The 12,551-nt window shown below is 44.8% G+C and overlaps 1 protein-coding gene across 3 annotated transcripts in view; it reads left to right on the forward strand.

Moving 5' to 3' along the window:
- Positions 1–12,551, forward strand: part of LOC129762541 (F-actin-monooxygenase Mical) — a 201,313-nt gene that overhangs the window by 157,443 nt on the left and 31,319 nt on the right. For 2 of the 3 annotated variants that reach the window (XR_008740659.1, XR_008740660.1), the window contains 3 exons: positions 3,637–3,752; positions 3,882–10,651; positions 11,247–11,385. Coding sequence is in view for 1 of the 3 variants with exons in the window: in XM_055760929.1 (XP_055616904.1) it covers positions 3,637–3,752; positions 11,247–11,396 (266 nt within the window). In the remaining 2 variants the exon portion in view is untranslated. Of the gene's footprint in view, positions 1–3,636; positions 3,753–3,881; positions 10,652–11,246; positions 11,397–12,551 lie in introns of those variants that run through there. The other variant, XM_055760929.1, reaches the window with a different exon arrangement.

Raw genomic sequence — 12,551 nt, forward strand, 5'->3', positions numbered from 1 at the left:
CACATATTGATTTGCGTGAATATCGCCACAAAAAATCACATTTCAGCAAAACAATGCTACTATTCATACCAGCAAGGAAACTAAGCAATGGATTAACGACCAAAAACTTAATTTTTTGACTGGGCAGCTCGCTCTCCAAACTTGAATCCTGTTGAAAATCTTAGGGGGATCCTTGTACGCAAAATCTACACTGAGGGAAAACGGTACACCACGATTGAAGAGCTCAAGGTCGCAATTTCGGAAACATGTAAAAATATCGAGAAATCCGTTCAGTAGAATTTGGTAAATAGTATTCGAACACGAATTTTCCAGGTTAAAGGGTGTGTCACATCAAATTGCATCACGGAAAAAACGCTGTAGAAATTCGCCCAGTAGACCGTTCCTTTTGAAAATTTTAGACAGTAAAATAAAAACTATTAAACAACTTTTGGCATTTTCTTTTTATTCATACTTCGAACCCAAGCCCGTATACTCGCACCTTCCTCTTTACCCCGTCCATAAGGTTCTGTACAACGTCAGGTTGTAGTTTTTTTTTAACAGAAATCCATTTTCTCTTGAAGTCCGCCTCCGATTTGACAGCTTTTGCGTTCTTCCGGAGGGCCTGCTTCATAATCGCCCAATATTTCTTATTGGGCGAAGCTCCGGCGCGTTGGGCGGGTTCATTTCCTTTGGCGCGAAGGTGACCCCGTTGGCTTCGTACCACTCCAACACGTCCTTTGAATAGTGGTACGAAGCGAGATCCGGCCAGAAGATGGTCGGGCCCTCGTGCTGCTTCAATAGTGGTAGTAAGCGCTTCTGTAGGCACTCCTTAAGGTAAACCTGCCCGTTTACCGTGCCGGTCATCACGAAGGGGGCGCTCCGCTTTCCGCAAGAGCAGATCGCTTGCCACACCATGTACTTTTTGGCAAACTTGGATAGTTTCTGCTTGCGAATCTCCTCCGGAACGCTGAATTTGTCCTCTGCGGAGAAGAACAACAGGCCCGGCAGCTGACGAAAGTCCGCTTTGACGTAGGTTTCGTCGTCCATTACCAGGCAATGCGGCTTCGTCAGCATTTCGGTGTACAGCTTCCGGGCTCGCGTCTTCCCCACCATGTTTTGCCTTTCGTCGCGGTTAGGAGCCTTCTGAACCTTGTATGCACGCAGGCCCTCCCGCTGCTTGGTCCGCTGGACGAATGAACTTGACAAATTCAGCTTATTGGCGACATCCCGGACCGAACTTCTCGGATCACGTCTAAACTGCTTAACTACGCGCTTGTGATCTTTTTCACTGACGGAGCATCCATTTTTGCCGTTCTTCATCTTCCGGTCGATGGTTAGGTTCTCGAAGTATCGTTTTAGTACTCTGCTGACCGTGGATTGGACGATTCCCAGCATCTTACCGATGTCCCGATGTGACAACTCCGGATTCTCGAAATGAGTGTACAGGATTAATTCACGACGCTCTTTTTCGTTCGACGACATTTTTCCAAATTTACGAAAAATTTACAATGAAGCATGGCCAACGTAATCTATACACTCTTATCTGATTTTAAGCGAAAGCTGAAGATATAATTCCTAAAAATTAAATTTCTACAGCGTTTTTTCCGTGATGCAATTTGATGTGACACACCCTTTATTAGCCAAAATGGCAAGTTTGCCAATGATTGACATGTAAATCAGCTGATCGTTTTGAGTTTTCATTGATGATCCTTATAAATTTTGAAATGGTCTTATAGAAACTGGACAGCTGACATTATCATATTTAAGCACAATAAATAAACAAACAACTTTTTTGAACGAAATTGACGTTAAATATACTTTATTCTAAGTATTCAACAATGTAAGAATGTGTCTTGTTGAAATTCTACCTGTTTGTGTTGCAACGAAATAGAATCAGGGTGGTCTTATAGAAGTAGGATAGAGTGTACATATGAAACCTGAATTTGTTAACAAATGGCTTGTTTTGACATTGAATAATGTAAACTCGAAACAAAATAAGTTTGCAACCTAGGTTTAAAGAGCCTAGAATATGTCGATTTTTGTGTTTGGAAACTATTATCTGCAATCAGTATTAATTTTTGCGCTCGTCGAAATAAAATTGTTGCAAATTCGCAGTGTATCTGAATTCCAGCTTAATGGATGTTCATGGATGTTAGGAACTGCGTATGTATTCAGACGGTAATAATCCCCAACGAATCCCCAACCATTCGCCGTTCTTCTTGAGAACGCAGTGTAGACTTCTAGATGGCCAGAAACTCCTCTCGCGCAGCTTTTTCTCGTTCTGGATGCATTCGACGGAACTTCGTTGCAACCGGTAGACTGTTTGTAACGATGGTACGAATTACGGCATGCTTCACCTACTTTAATCGATGTCTAATCGATGATGGAATTAGAATTTCTCGATATTCGGCTAGGACGTCACGATATGTATGCTGATTGTTGACCGATTTCACTCCGTGAAGGACCGTCGGGGATGGATTACCTATAGATTGGCTGTTCCATCGATGAGCTGTTGGTGTTTCAAATGAACCAGCAATCCGGAATGGACGAGGAAAATGTAGATTTTCATCCCATTAGCAGCATGCAGCGAGCAAGGAATAGTTCTTCTTTCTTATCGCTCCCCGATGCAGGAATGATGGAAACGCCCGAGCCCTTGTCGGTGAGGAGTCTGATATCGGTGGTTCTATCGAAAATGACAAGATATCGACTTTCAAAATTATCGCCAATCTGCATTTCGGCTCAGGAAAGCGCAAATTTAGTTCTTTTTTTGGCAATTGAAGTTGCAAGGTGCACGGAAGTGCTTAGCTCGACCACCATATTCATGGTGATATCAACAGATTGCTTCTTCTCTTTCTTAAGACTGTTGTAATCGAGCAGGATGAAAACCCGATACTCGGTGCCAAATTTCATCGCTGTGTTCGATATTTTTCATTCACAACTTCAACAACACTCCCGACAGATATTGGACTTTGTATCGAGCAAAACCGCTATGTGTGATATCAGCATAAGGAAAGATTGAAAATGGACGGAGCTCAAATTGCAATATTTCCTCTCTGAACAGAGTCCGTAAAATGAACGCCGGATTTGTATTTCGAGCAAAAAATTCAAGCGTGCCTGCTCCATGAATTGTTCGTTATTTACAGAACGGATAGGTAAACACAGAAGTACACTGAGCTGGTGTACGGGAAAATGTTGAAGGTATACCCGTTTTCGTTGATTTAACCCATGTACAGATTACGGAATCGTAATGTATCTGTGCTGTGTTATTAAACAAATCAAAGAGATTCGATGTGTATGCAAATCATCAAAACCCATTCTAAGCAAATATAGTTATAAACGTTAAAACTGTTTCATAAAAACGTTAAAAACTTTTTTTTTTAATTTGCCACCTTTTTCTGAAAGTTCTAGTTCTATGTCAAAAGCGCAGGATTGTGATCTTGAGTCAACATATTACGTCAGCAGAGCGGAGTGTTGAGATTTGGGGAACGTTGATAAAATCATATTCCCATTGTGTGAGATATGAGGAATTGCATGGAAATTGTAATAAATTAAAAAATATATAATTTAGTAACATTCGTACATTTGGAAAAATCTACAAATTCACACAAAATATTACTGACGTCACTTAATACGATATATTTTTTCCTTCCTCTATAGACGACGAGGCGGATTCGCAGACCGAGGGCGAGGAACTGGCTCGGGCACGAGAGATGCGCATGCAGGAGGTTAAGCTGATGCCTCCGCTGACGCTTCCGACGGATACCGAAACCGAGGTTAGTTTGAGCCCCTTCTACCAAACTCTCATCCTAGTCGGTGGCGTTGTCTATTTAATCTATATCCTTTTTTCTTTTCTTTACTATTTTATTTTCTATCGAACCACACCTCCGCGTATATTTTTACAGGTTTCCCCAAAAGTAGCTCCTAGTGTACCTTCTAATCAGCCTAGAAGCGCCCCTTGCACTAGCACTGTTCCTAATCAAAGCGGCAGTGCTCTCACTGTTAATAACCCACCACCACAGCCGATAGTAGAATCCGCCGAGGATAAAGCCCTTAGAGAGAGAATGCTCCAGAAGCTTAGCGTTCGTGAGCAGTGGCTCCACTCTTCGTCTCACTCACCATCACCGACACCCAGCAGTACTAGCATGGCTGCCGAACCCCCAAAGCCCAAAACGTCCTTCTTCGGTGGTCTCATGAGCAGTCTCAGTACACTAATCATGCCAGACAAGTCTTCCAAGTCCCCAACACCAACTTCTACTTGTGCCCCTCCGACGACCAACCCAAATCCCCCAAAAAACGAATCCAAACCTTCGACGCCATTGTTGTCCCTTCGCAAAACATCCAACTCATCACCTAAACCTCCACCATCGCCTACCCCATCTCTGAAGAAGCAGAAACGTCCAGATATTCCCGCCTCACCTACACCTTCTTTGAAGAAACAAAAACACCCCGGAGTTCCTGCTTCTCCGACGCCATCTTTGAAACACAAAAAGCACAAGCACGCCACTCCATCCCCGACACCTTCCACCGGAAGTCACGGTAATCCTGTCCTAGAGGACGAAACCTTCGACGAAGTGTTCCGACAGGAACTCAACGAACACCACAGCAGTGGACGAAGCACTCCACTCTCGAAACGTGGCAGCCGATCAAAGTTGAGTGAAATACGAGAAGACGCCGATGCGTTCTTGGAACGAATCAAACAGAACCAATCGGCGCTGGACGAACGCATGAAAAAAATGGAAGCTAAAAAGTTCAAAAGCAACATGCAATCCATTAAATCCGCCATCGAGGGTCCTCGAATAGTCGGAGTCAAGAGCGAGAAAGATGTGTCGAAATTCTTCGGCGTGGCCAACAAAAAAGAACAACCCGACCCGAAACCCAAACAGCTTCCCAACAAAGACGTGTCCGCTCTGCAGGGTGTTAATCTGTCGAAGTACTTCCCCACGGCGAACTCGGCTCCGAACAGTGCGAAAGCCAGCACCGGAACGCCGTCGTCGGTCTCTAGCGTTGAAGGTTCTCCCTTGTTAACCCGCAAAAAGTCTAGCGAGATTGATTTGACGAAATATTTCGGTCCTAGCACGACCAAATCGTCGCCCTCCACTCCGTCCTCGTTGGTTTCTCCTGCAATCTCGAGAAAGAATAGTGTCGAGTCTTCGATGGTAGTGCCCAAAACTGTTTCCGTGATGAAACCCCCGGTTGTGCCACTTCCTCCTAAAAAGAACATTTTAGCTTTACAAACTGTTAAGAAATCCAAAACAGAAACCGCAATGCCATCGACGATCCCGATCAAAAATGCACTTGCCTTCCAACCGGTTACGAAGCAGAATATTTTCACTGTGTCAGAGCCAGAAGCGTCACGGGTCAACCCAACGGAGCAGCGGAAACCTCCGAACACCGACGAGAAAGTGTTCGACGAATTACTAACAACTATAGACGAAACGCAGCGAAAGGTAGATCCTGTCCAACTGACTTCCGACAAGCCTGTATCTCCTGTGGTTGCTCCTTCGTTGCCTCAAGCTTCGATGAAGAGGACTTTTCCTCCAAAGCGCGCATCACCCGATGTAGATGAGCAAATGTTCGAGAACTTACTCGAAGAAGTCGACGAATCTTTGGTAGATAACTTTGAGGAAATTCTTGGTCTTCCCAAAAAACAAAGTCCGAAACTTACCAAAAAGAAGTCCCCTCCCAAACAGTCCCTCCCAGCGTCGCCCAATAAATCTCCTGAGGCATCAAGAAGGACTCCACCCATTCCAAAAATGACCCTGAAGAGACCGGCTTTTAAGATCACTGTTCCGGTGAAAATGCAGGAAACTTTGGAAGAGATCTACCTCGCCAGTTTGTCCAAGATCGATACAAGATCTGCTTCCACCAGCAGCCTGAATCGGTCCGATCCGATCACCCCAAGTGACCCTGAATTAGGTAATGTTGAGGAATCGTTCGAAAAGTTGCTCAAAGAGAGCACCACGCAAGAAGTCTCCCCAACCAAGGTAGAACCGAATAAAATTCAGCCCTTTCAGGACCCCCCACCGACGACGAAGATCAAGGATGGTGGCCGCAAAGAAGAGAAAGCTTCTAGCGGCCAGGCGCAGGAACAGATACCGGAGAGGACCCTGGTGCCGCAGGTATTGCCGCTAGTCCCGAAGTCTGTGGCATCGAAGCGGATCGTGGAAAGTAATGTTAGCGCATCAAATTCAACCCTGTCGAATTCTCGGCCTGAAACACCCAAATTAGTCAAGAAAGCAGATATTGAAAAAAATGATCAAAGAAGTACACTGCATCTGAACTCTTCTACCCAGATAAACGGTCAATCTCTGAAAACACCCACGCAAACACCAGTTTTAACCAGGAAGAATCTGCCCCGGGACTCAACCGATCCTATTTCGACACCTGTTTTACCCAAGAAAAATTTTACGCAAGACCCAATACCAGTAGCGCTTGTTCAAAATAAAGTCGGCTCTGGTAAATCCAACAATTTCATTGAAAATGAGTCCACCAAAATCTCAGCAACTCCTACAACATCTCAGTTAATAAACGGCCATGATTCGGAATCAAAGCGAGAGCGAAAGTTAACGGCTGACGAGATTTGCTTCCAGCAGCTGCAGAAGAAACATGATGCATTGTTCAATGGTCACCAAGAGCAAGAGCGTACGGTTTCCGCGATCACCAAGAAACCAATCGCACAGGAAGTTCGCTTTAAAAAAGAAGACGAATTGAAAGTCGAAGTGCCACGAACTCTCAATGAGTTCCGTTGCACTATTGTCACGAAACAGATACAAACGGAAGACAAACCGGACCCCAAGTTGCGCGAGAAAATCAACGAACTGGCCATGGAGATGATGCCCGGCGTAAATCTCGACGATATGATTGACGAAACTCCCGTTCCAGCGGAACGTAAGAAATCATCCTTCCAGAAGATGTTGTACAAGCTGCAACGCGCCAAAACTATCGCTGCGCCCGAAGGGTCTGCCATAAAGACCCTGTTGGTTGCACCCGAGAAGGATGAGTACAAGATGGAGGTCATCCGAGAACCGTCTGATAAGAAAACAACCGTAGAATTACCACCGAATTCAGATATTGAACAACTGCCACCGGTTGAGGAGTCAAGTGATCGCGTACAAATCAACCATGAACGATCCGCAAAAATAAAAGAACGATATGCTAAGGGAAAGGCACCTTCTCCTCCGAAAGCTCCTGCTAAGGATGTGGTTGGTAAATCAATCGTAGAACAACCGCTGGAGAGAAACGGTTCGTTCAAGATCCAACCGACCGGGCAGAAAATAGAAGGAGCATCTTCCATTAAGAAGACATCTGCTCATTCGCCTCCTAAACTGAACACTATCGCGATTACAAAACCTTTTGAAAAGAAATCTTCCGATAAAGAGCAGTCTTCTATACTAATGGATCCAGTTACAAGTGGGTCCCCAAAACCACCTGTAAGAACTGGATCGTTCAGGTCGAAACAGTCGAATGCTGTGTCTCCTCTGAAAAAAGACGTTTCCGAAGTTCCAAATATGCTGAATGAACTTGAGTCTTTTTCGAATACAACAGTCATTGATGGACCTCCGAAACCACCAGCTAGAACTGGGTCGTTCAGAACACAAGCACCAAGTTTAGTTTCATCGTCTAAGCAGGACATCGTTGGAACTCCTAAGCCTCTGGAGAGAAAGAATTCATTGAAAAAGCCCATCCCAACAACCGTTTCGGCGGAAGACAACGAATCGCCTCCAAAGGCTCCAACAAGAAGTGCTTCATTCAAAGCTAAATCATCCAAAGCTGTCTCTGAACAAGAAGTGGGCAAAATAACGTCGAACACCTCCAGCGAAAACAAGGCGACTTCATTGAAATCAGTATCTGAATCAACTTCGAAGGAATCTTCGAAAGAAACGGTAAGAAGTAAATTCTTTCAAATGCCTCAATCGAACCCAGCATCTGCTGGGATTCCAAAGCCGTTGGAGCGGAAGGGCTTGTTCAAGAATCAAACGCCTCCAGTCAATTCGGTGGAGTGCAAGAAATCACCTCCACGAGCTCCGGCAAGAAGTGGCTCCTTCCGCTCGCACTCATCAAATGCAACCGCAGATACTTCTCAACCGTTGAATGACAAACCGCCACCCAAAGTACAAGCATCCGAAGGTAAAATGAACGAACAATTTAGCATTATGGCTCGTGATCCGGTTGTGAGCAACTTCGATGACCTGCTGGAAGACGTCGATGAACTGCCGGGCGTTATAAGCATTGACGATCTTCTATCTTCGGACGATGAAGCAGTGAAAGTGGCGCCGAAAGAAGTTACCAAGACCATAACTTCTCATAAATTGAATACGGTGAACACTTTAGGTGCAGCTGATATTGTCAATCATGAAGTGAAGTCGGAGTTGAACAAGAAGTCTCCGTCGAACGAGTCCAGGGTACCTTTATCTTCTGCTAATGCTCTGTCCGAAGCAGAATTCAAGCACACAACCGAGCAACTAACGGATACATTTTTGAACACTAAGTCGAAACCTTTACCGAAAGAGGTTCCCGATAAGTACCCCAAAGGTCCAGAGAAAGATTTAATAAAATCCCTTTGCGAGCCAGAACTATCCAAAAAACAAGACATTGGTGATTTGGTTAACAACTCTTCGGGTTCGTTATCCGAGGTGAACATTCTACCTGATGTCATTAGTATGACCAAGAAGCAACCCATCGAACAATCAGTGCCCTTGAACATCTTGAGCTACACCGAAAAGATCCAGCAAATAACCAATCATGCCCCGACGGAAATCCAAGTCTACACCTTACATACAGAAGAAGACAAACCAGTCGAACCTCAACCTTCGACCAGCGGAGTCACTGGCAATTATGCCCATATACTGAAGGACATTACTTCGGGCATTGTTGGAGCCGACATAACCGATCCCGTGGGTTACGAGCCTCCACCAAGCATAGACAAGAAACCCAGATCGGACTTCACCGCCTACAAACAGATGATGTTGGAGCAACGGGGCAGAGAACCCACCGAACCACAGCAACCGCAACGGCCGTTGCGGCGTCAGAAACTCATCGATCGCGACGTTTCTCCAGCGAGCAGAGCTTTCGACAACTCGCTCTGCATAGATCCACGGCGTGCCCAGAGGTCTTCCAGCATCGAAAACATCGCCATTGACCAGGTGTTTGTCAAGCGAAACGATGAGGTTATCGATACGTTTTACGTCGTTCCGAAGCCACAGCTCAAGCGCCGATCGAAGTCGTTCGATCGGCTGGCTGCGCCCAGTTATTCCAAAGCAGTCGGTCGACAGCACGAGAAATCGCTCGACGAACTGCGTGAATACGGGTTCGATGTTGAGTCTCCGTCTGCCTCCAAGCATCTGGTGAATCCCAAACTTCGTCATCTCGTTTTCGAGGGATCAGATGAGGATCTTCCAAGCTTCAGAGAGCCCAGCAAGTGGCAGCAGATGAGAAAGTGCAAGTCAACGACGGACACATCGAAGCTTGATGTGGAAACACTTCGAGTTGACATCGACCGAGAGTCTCCGATACCGCGCACCACCGATTTCTCCAAGTGGGAAGCGATTCTGGATCGTGGTGTTCCATACTACATTGAACCCAAGCACCATAAAAAGGAAGATGTCAAAACGTTGGAGAAACAGTTGGATATTTTAAAGGTCGACTGTAAACCACGACGGAAGCTAGTTGGTCCAAAAGCAATGCCCAAAGAATACGATCCGGAAGAGTACGTACCCAGAATCAATCGTAGAGTGGTTGAGTCCTACGCCATGCCGGATGCTACCCTTCCAAAGTCGTATGACCCGGAAGAATACATCCCGAAGGCACAGCGGGCGACATTGCATGAATCTGATGTACCCATCGCTGCCGCTAAACATCACTCGAGAAGAACCCCTGCATATGGAGTGGAGGTTCCTATAACCCGTGTATCTGGGAAGTACTATCCAGAAACGATGCACTTGGACGATGTTCCATTGTCACGATCGAAGACGACCTCTCACGTTCCCTACAGCTCACGATTGCACGATCTCCCGTCCCGGGATGTCGCCACGAGTCAGTACTCTCGTCGAACGATGGTGCACGATAAAGACATAGTCGACCGGAGCCATCGGCTGCACGAGAAAGCCCACAAATATGTACGGTCTCGGATATCCAAGAATGACCCGAACCCCTACATACGAGAAATGTTGGAGAATGACAGTGATGACGATGGCTTGCCAATCACGACATCCACATCACATCGTACCCCCATCTCTACTACCACTACAAGCTCTCGCTATCCCGTTTCATCGTACGGTTCGTCCGGTTCGGCAGCGATGAGCCGAATCGCAACCAAAGCCATCACTCAGCCATCCCGGATGACACACTACACTCACACGACCGCACCTTCCCCGTCCACAGCTGCCAGTAGGTCGTTTCGCCGAGGAGGTGACGAACCTTCAAGTCGCCGAGAAAACTGTTCAATCTCCTAGAAAAAAGTCCATCAGTTAATTTTTCGCTATTAGTTTGTCTATCTCATCATCCAAAACAAAACAATATCATCGCAAAGTTTCAAAACGACAAAATTCGAAATTTCACAATCGACACACACACAAAGAAACACGAGATTCCCGGAGTTTGGGTACGATTTAAGCTGAAATGAAGTCATTGAAAATCAAAAACAACCAAACGTAACAAGAGAAAGAGAAGCGAGGTAATCATTCAGATGTTTCGGTGTGACTTTGTTTGACAGTTGGCGTTGTGTTCTTCACTGACATTCGGTAGATTTCTTGTTACCTGTTGCTATTCGTCTGAAGAAACCCCACAGAACGCTGGTTGACTCCAGATGTGTCGGAAGATCGGACGTTTGTGCAACCACTACTTGCAAATGATTGTTGCGATTAACCTTGAACGATTTTTCGTAATTAACCCCTGAATCGAATTGGACTGAATTGTCAGACACCGTTGCTGTTTTTCATAATCTCATTGGATCATTCTATATCATTTACATTGCATTGGAACCGTTACTGTTTTGGATTAAATCGTACCCGAAGGCAGAATGTCCCTTCAAGTTTTGGTTTGTTTGGCATTTGTTTACTAATTGCTCTGCGCTGATTGTTATATGTGCTGGAACGTGTTGTCGCTTTCCAAAGGGGCTCTGCCCTGCTAATCCCTTCGCTCGCGCGCCCGTCACTCACCTAATGGCTGCTCCTAACTCGATTTACACTACTTGAGTTCTCCATGGTTCATTTGATCAATGAGGATGATGATGTTCGGTTTTTGCTCACCTCTGCCTTCCATCGTTTCAGGGTGCCTCCGACTCGGACTCCAGGTCGGAGGAGATCAATTCGGCGACGGAGATTTCAACCGATTCGGAATTCGACCACGAGCCAACTCATCGGCTGCCGCCGCGTATTCTCATCGACGACACGCATCTGCGACGACCGGCTAGAGTACAGGTGATTATCATTGATAATAATATTTACACCACGTAATGCTACGTGGACCATACGATCGGACACAAGTCTTCAACTTCTTTCACTTCTGATATTATTTGAGAATGTTACGAAACATTAGAATCAACTCTTTAGGGTGAAGGTAGAAGGAAGCCACAAATGGCTGCCAGAATGGCGCTCATTTCTTTTATCTCCCTCCCTCATCCCTCGCCCGAAAATCAATAATTTTGCGAAACAGTGTAAAAATAATGATCGCTTTCGAACACATCCCATCAAGTAATATCAACCAAACTCTCATCGATTTCTCACAAGATACCAAATTTTCATCTGCCGTCGCAATGTATAGTGGAAAACGTTGGAAAACTCGAGCTAGTGCTCTGAAAGTTAAATTTCATTTTTCAATTTTCCGCAATGGTTTTGTTTGTATTGGTGAAATCATCGTTATTTTTTAGACACTGATGCCAGACAACATCTATAAAACTATAACAGCTATAAAAACCACTCAATAAAATGTTATTCCTGAGCCATAGCGTTTCATGTCAAGACAATCAATAAAAACAATCGTGTTGTTATCAATACAATTATTATTTTTACGTTTACTGAGTATGTAATGTAAGTTTTAGCAACATTAACATTGAGTAAGAAAATTGTGTTGCCGAGCTCGGAACACTGCCACGGCTGCCTCTGCTGTCAAAAATAGTTATCGGAAAAGCATTAAATTCAATCACGATGCCTCGGCCAACGAAGAGAAGGCTTAAGGTGAAGGTAGAAGCTAGCCATTGTAGTAGTATAGGTAAACCCTCGTGTAAAAATGGGGTAATAGTGTTTGTGCGAGAAGAGCAAAGCACACGTAAATAGATCAATTCACTTATCAGACTGTGTGGCGCTTCATTGACACGAGTCTTTGAATACATTTGAAAAAAAAAACAAATAACAATTCAATACTAAAGTAAAATGTATGAACGATATGTTCCGATGAACAATTGCAAATATAAATATATAAAGAAGGTGCATTTGCATATGATTCTGATTATACGCGAGCGTAACATGAGCAAATTTATAACACATGCGAATTGGGGCTCTTTTGGTATTAACAAGTTCTTCCGCATAGTAACTCGATGTTGATAATTCCTTAATATTTTCCTTCGTTGATCGTAT

The sequence above is a fragment of the Toxorhynchites rutilus genome, chromosome 1 (assembly GCF_029784135.1).
Source record: "Toxorhynchites rutilus septentrionalis strain SRP chromosome 1, ASM2978413v1, whole genome shotgun sequence".
Lineage (NCBI taxonomy): Eukaryota > Metazoa > Arthropoda > Insecta > Diptera > Culicidae > Toxorhynchites > Toxorhynchites rutilus.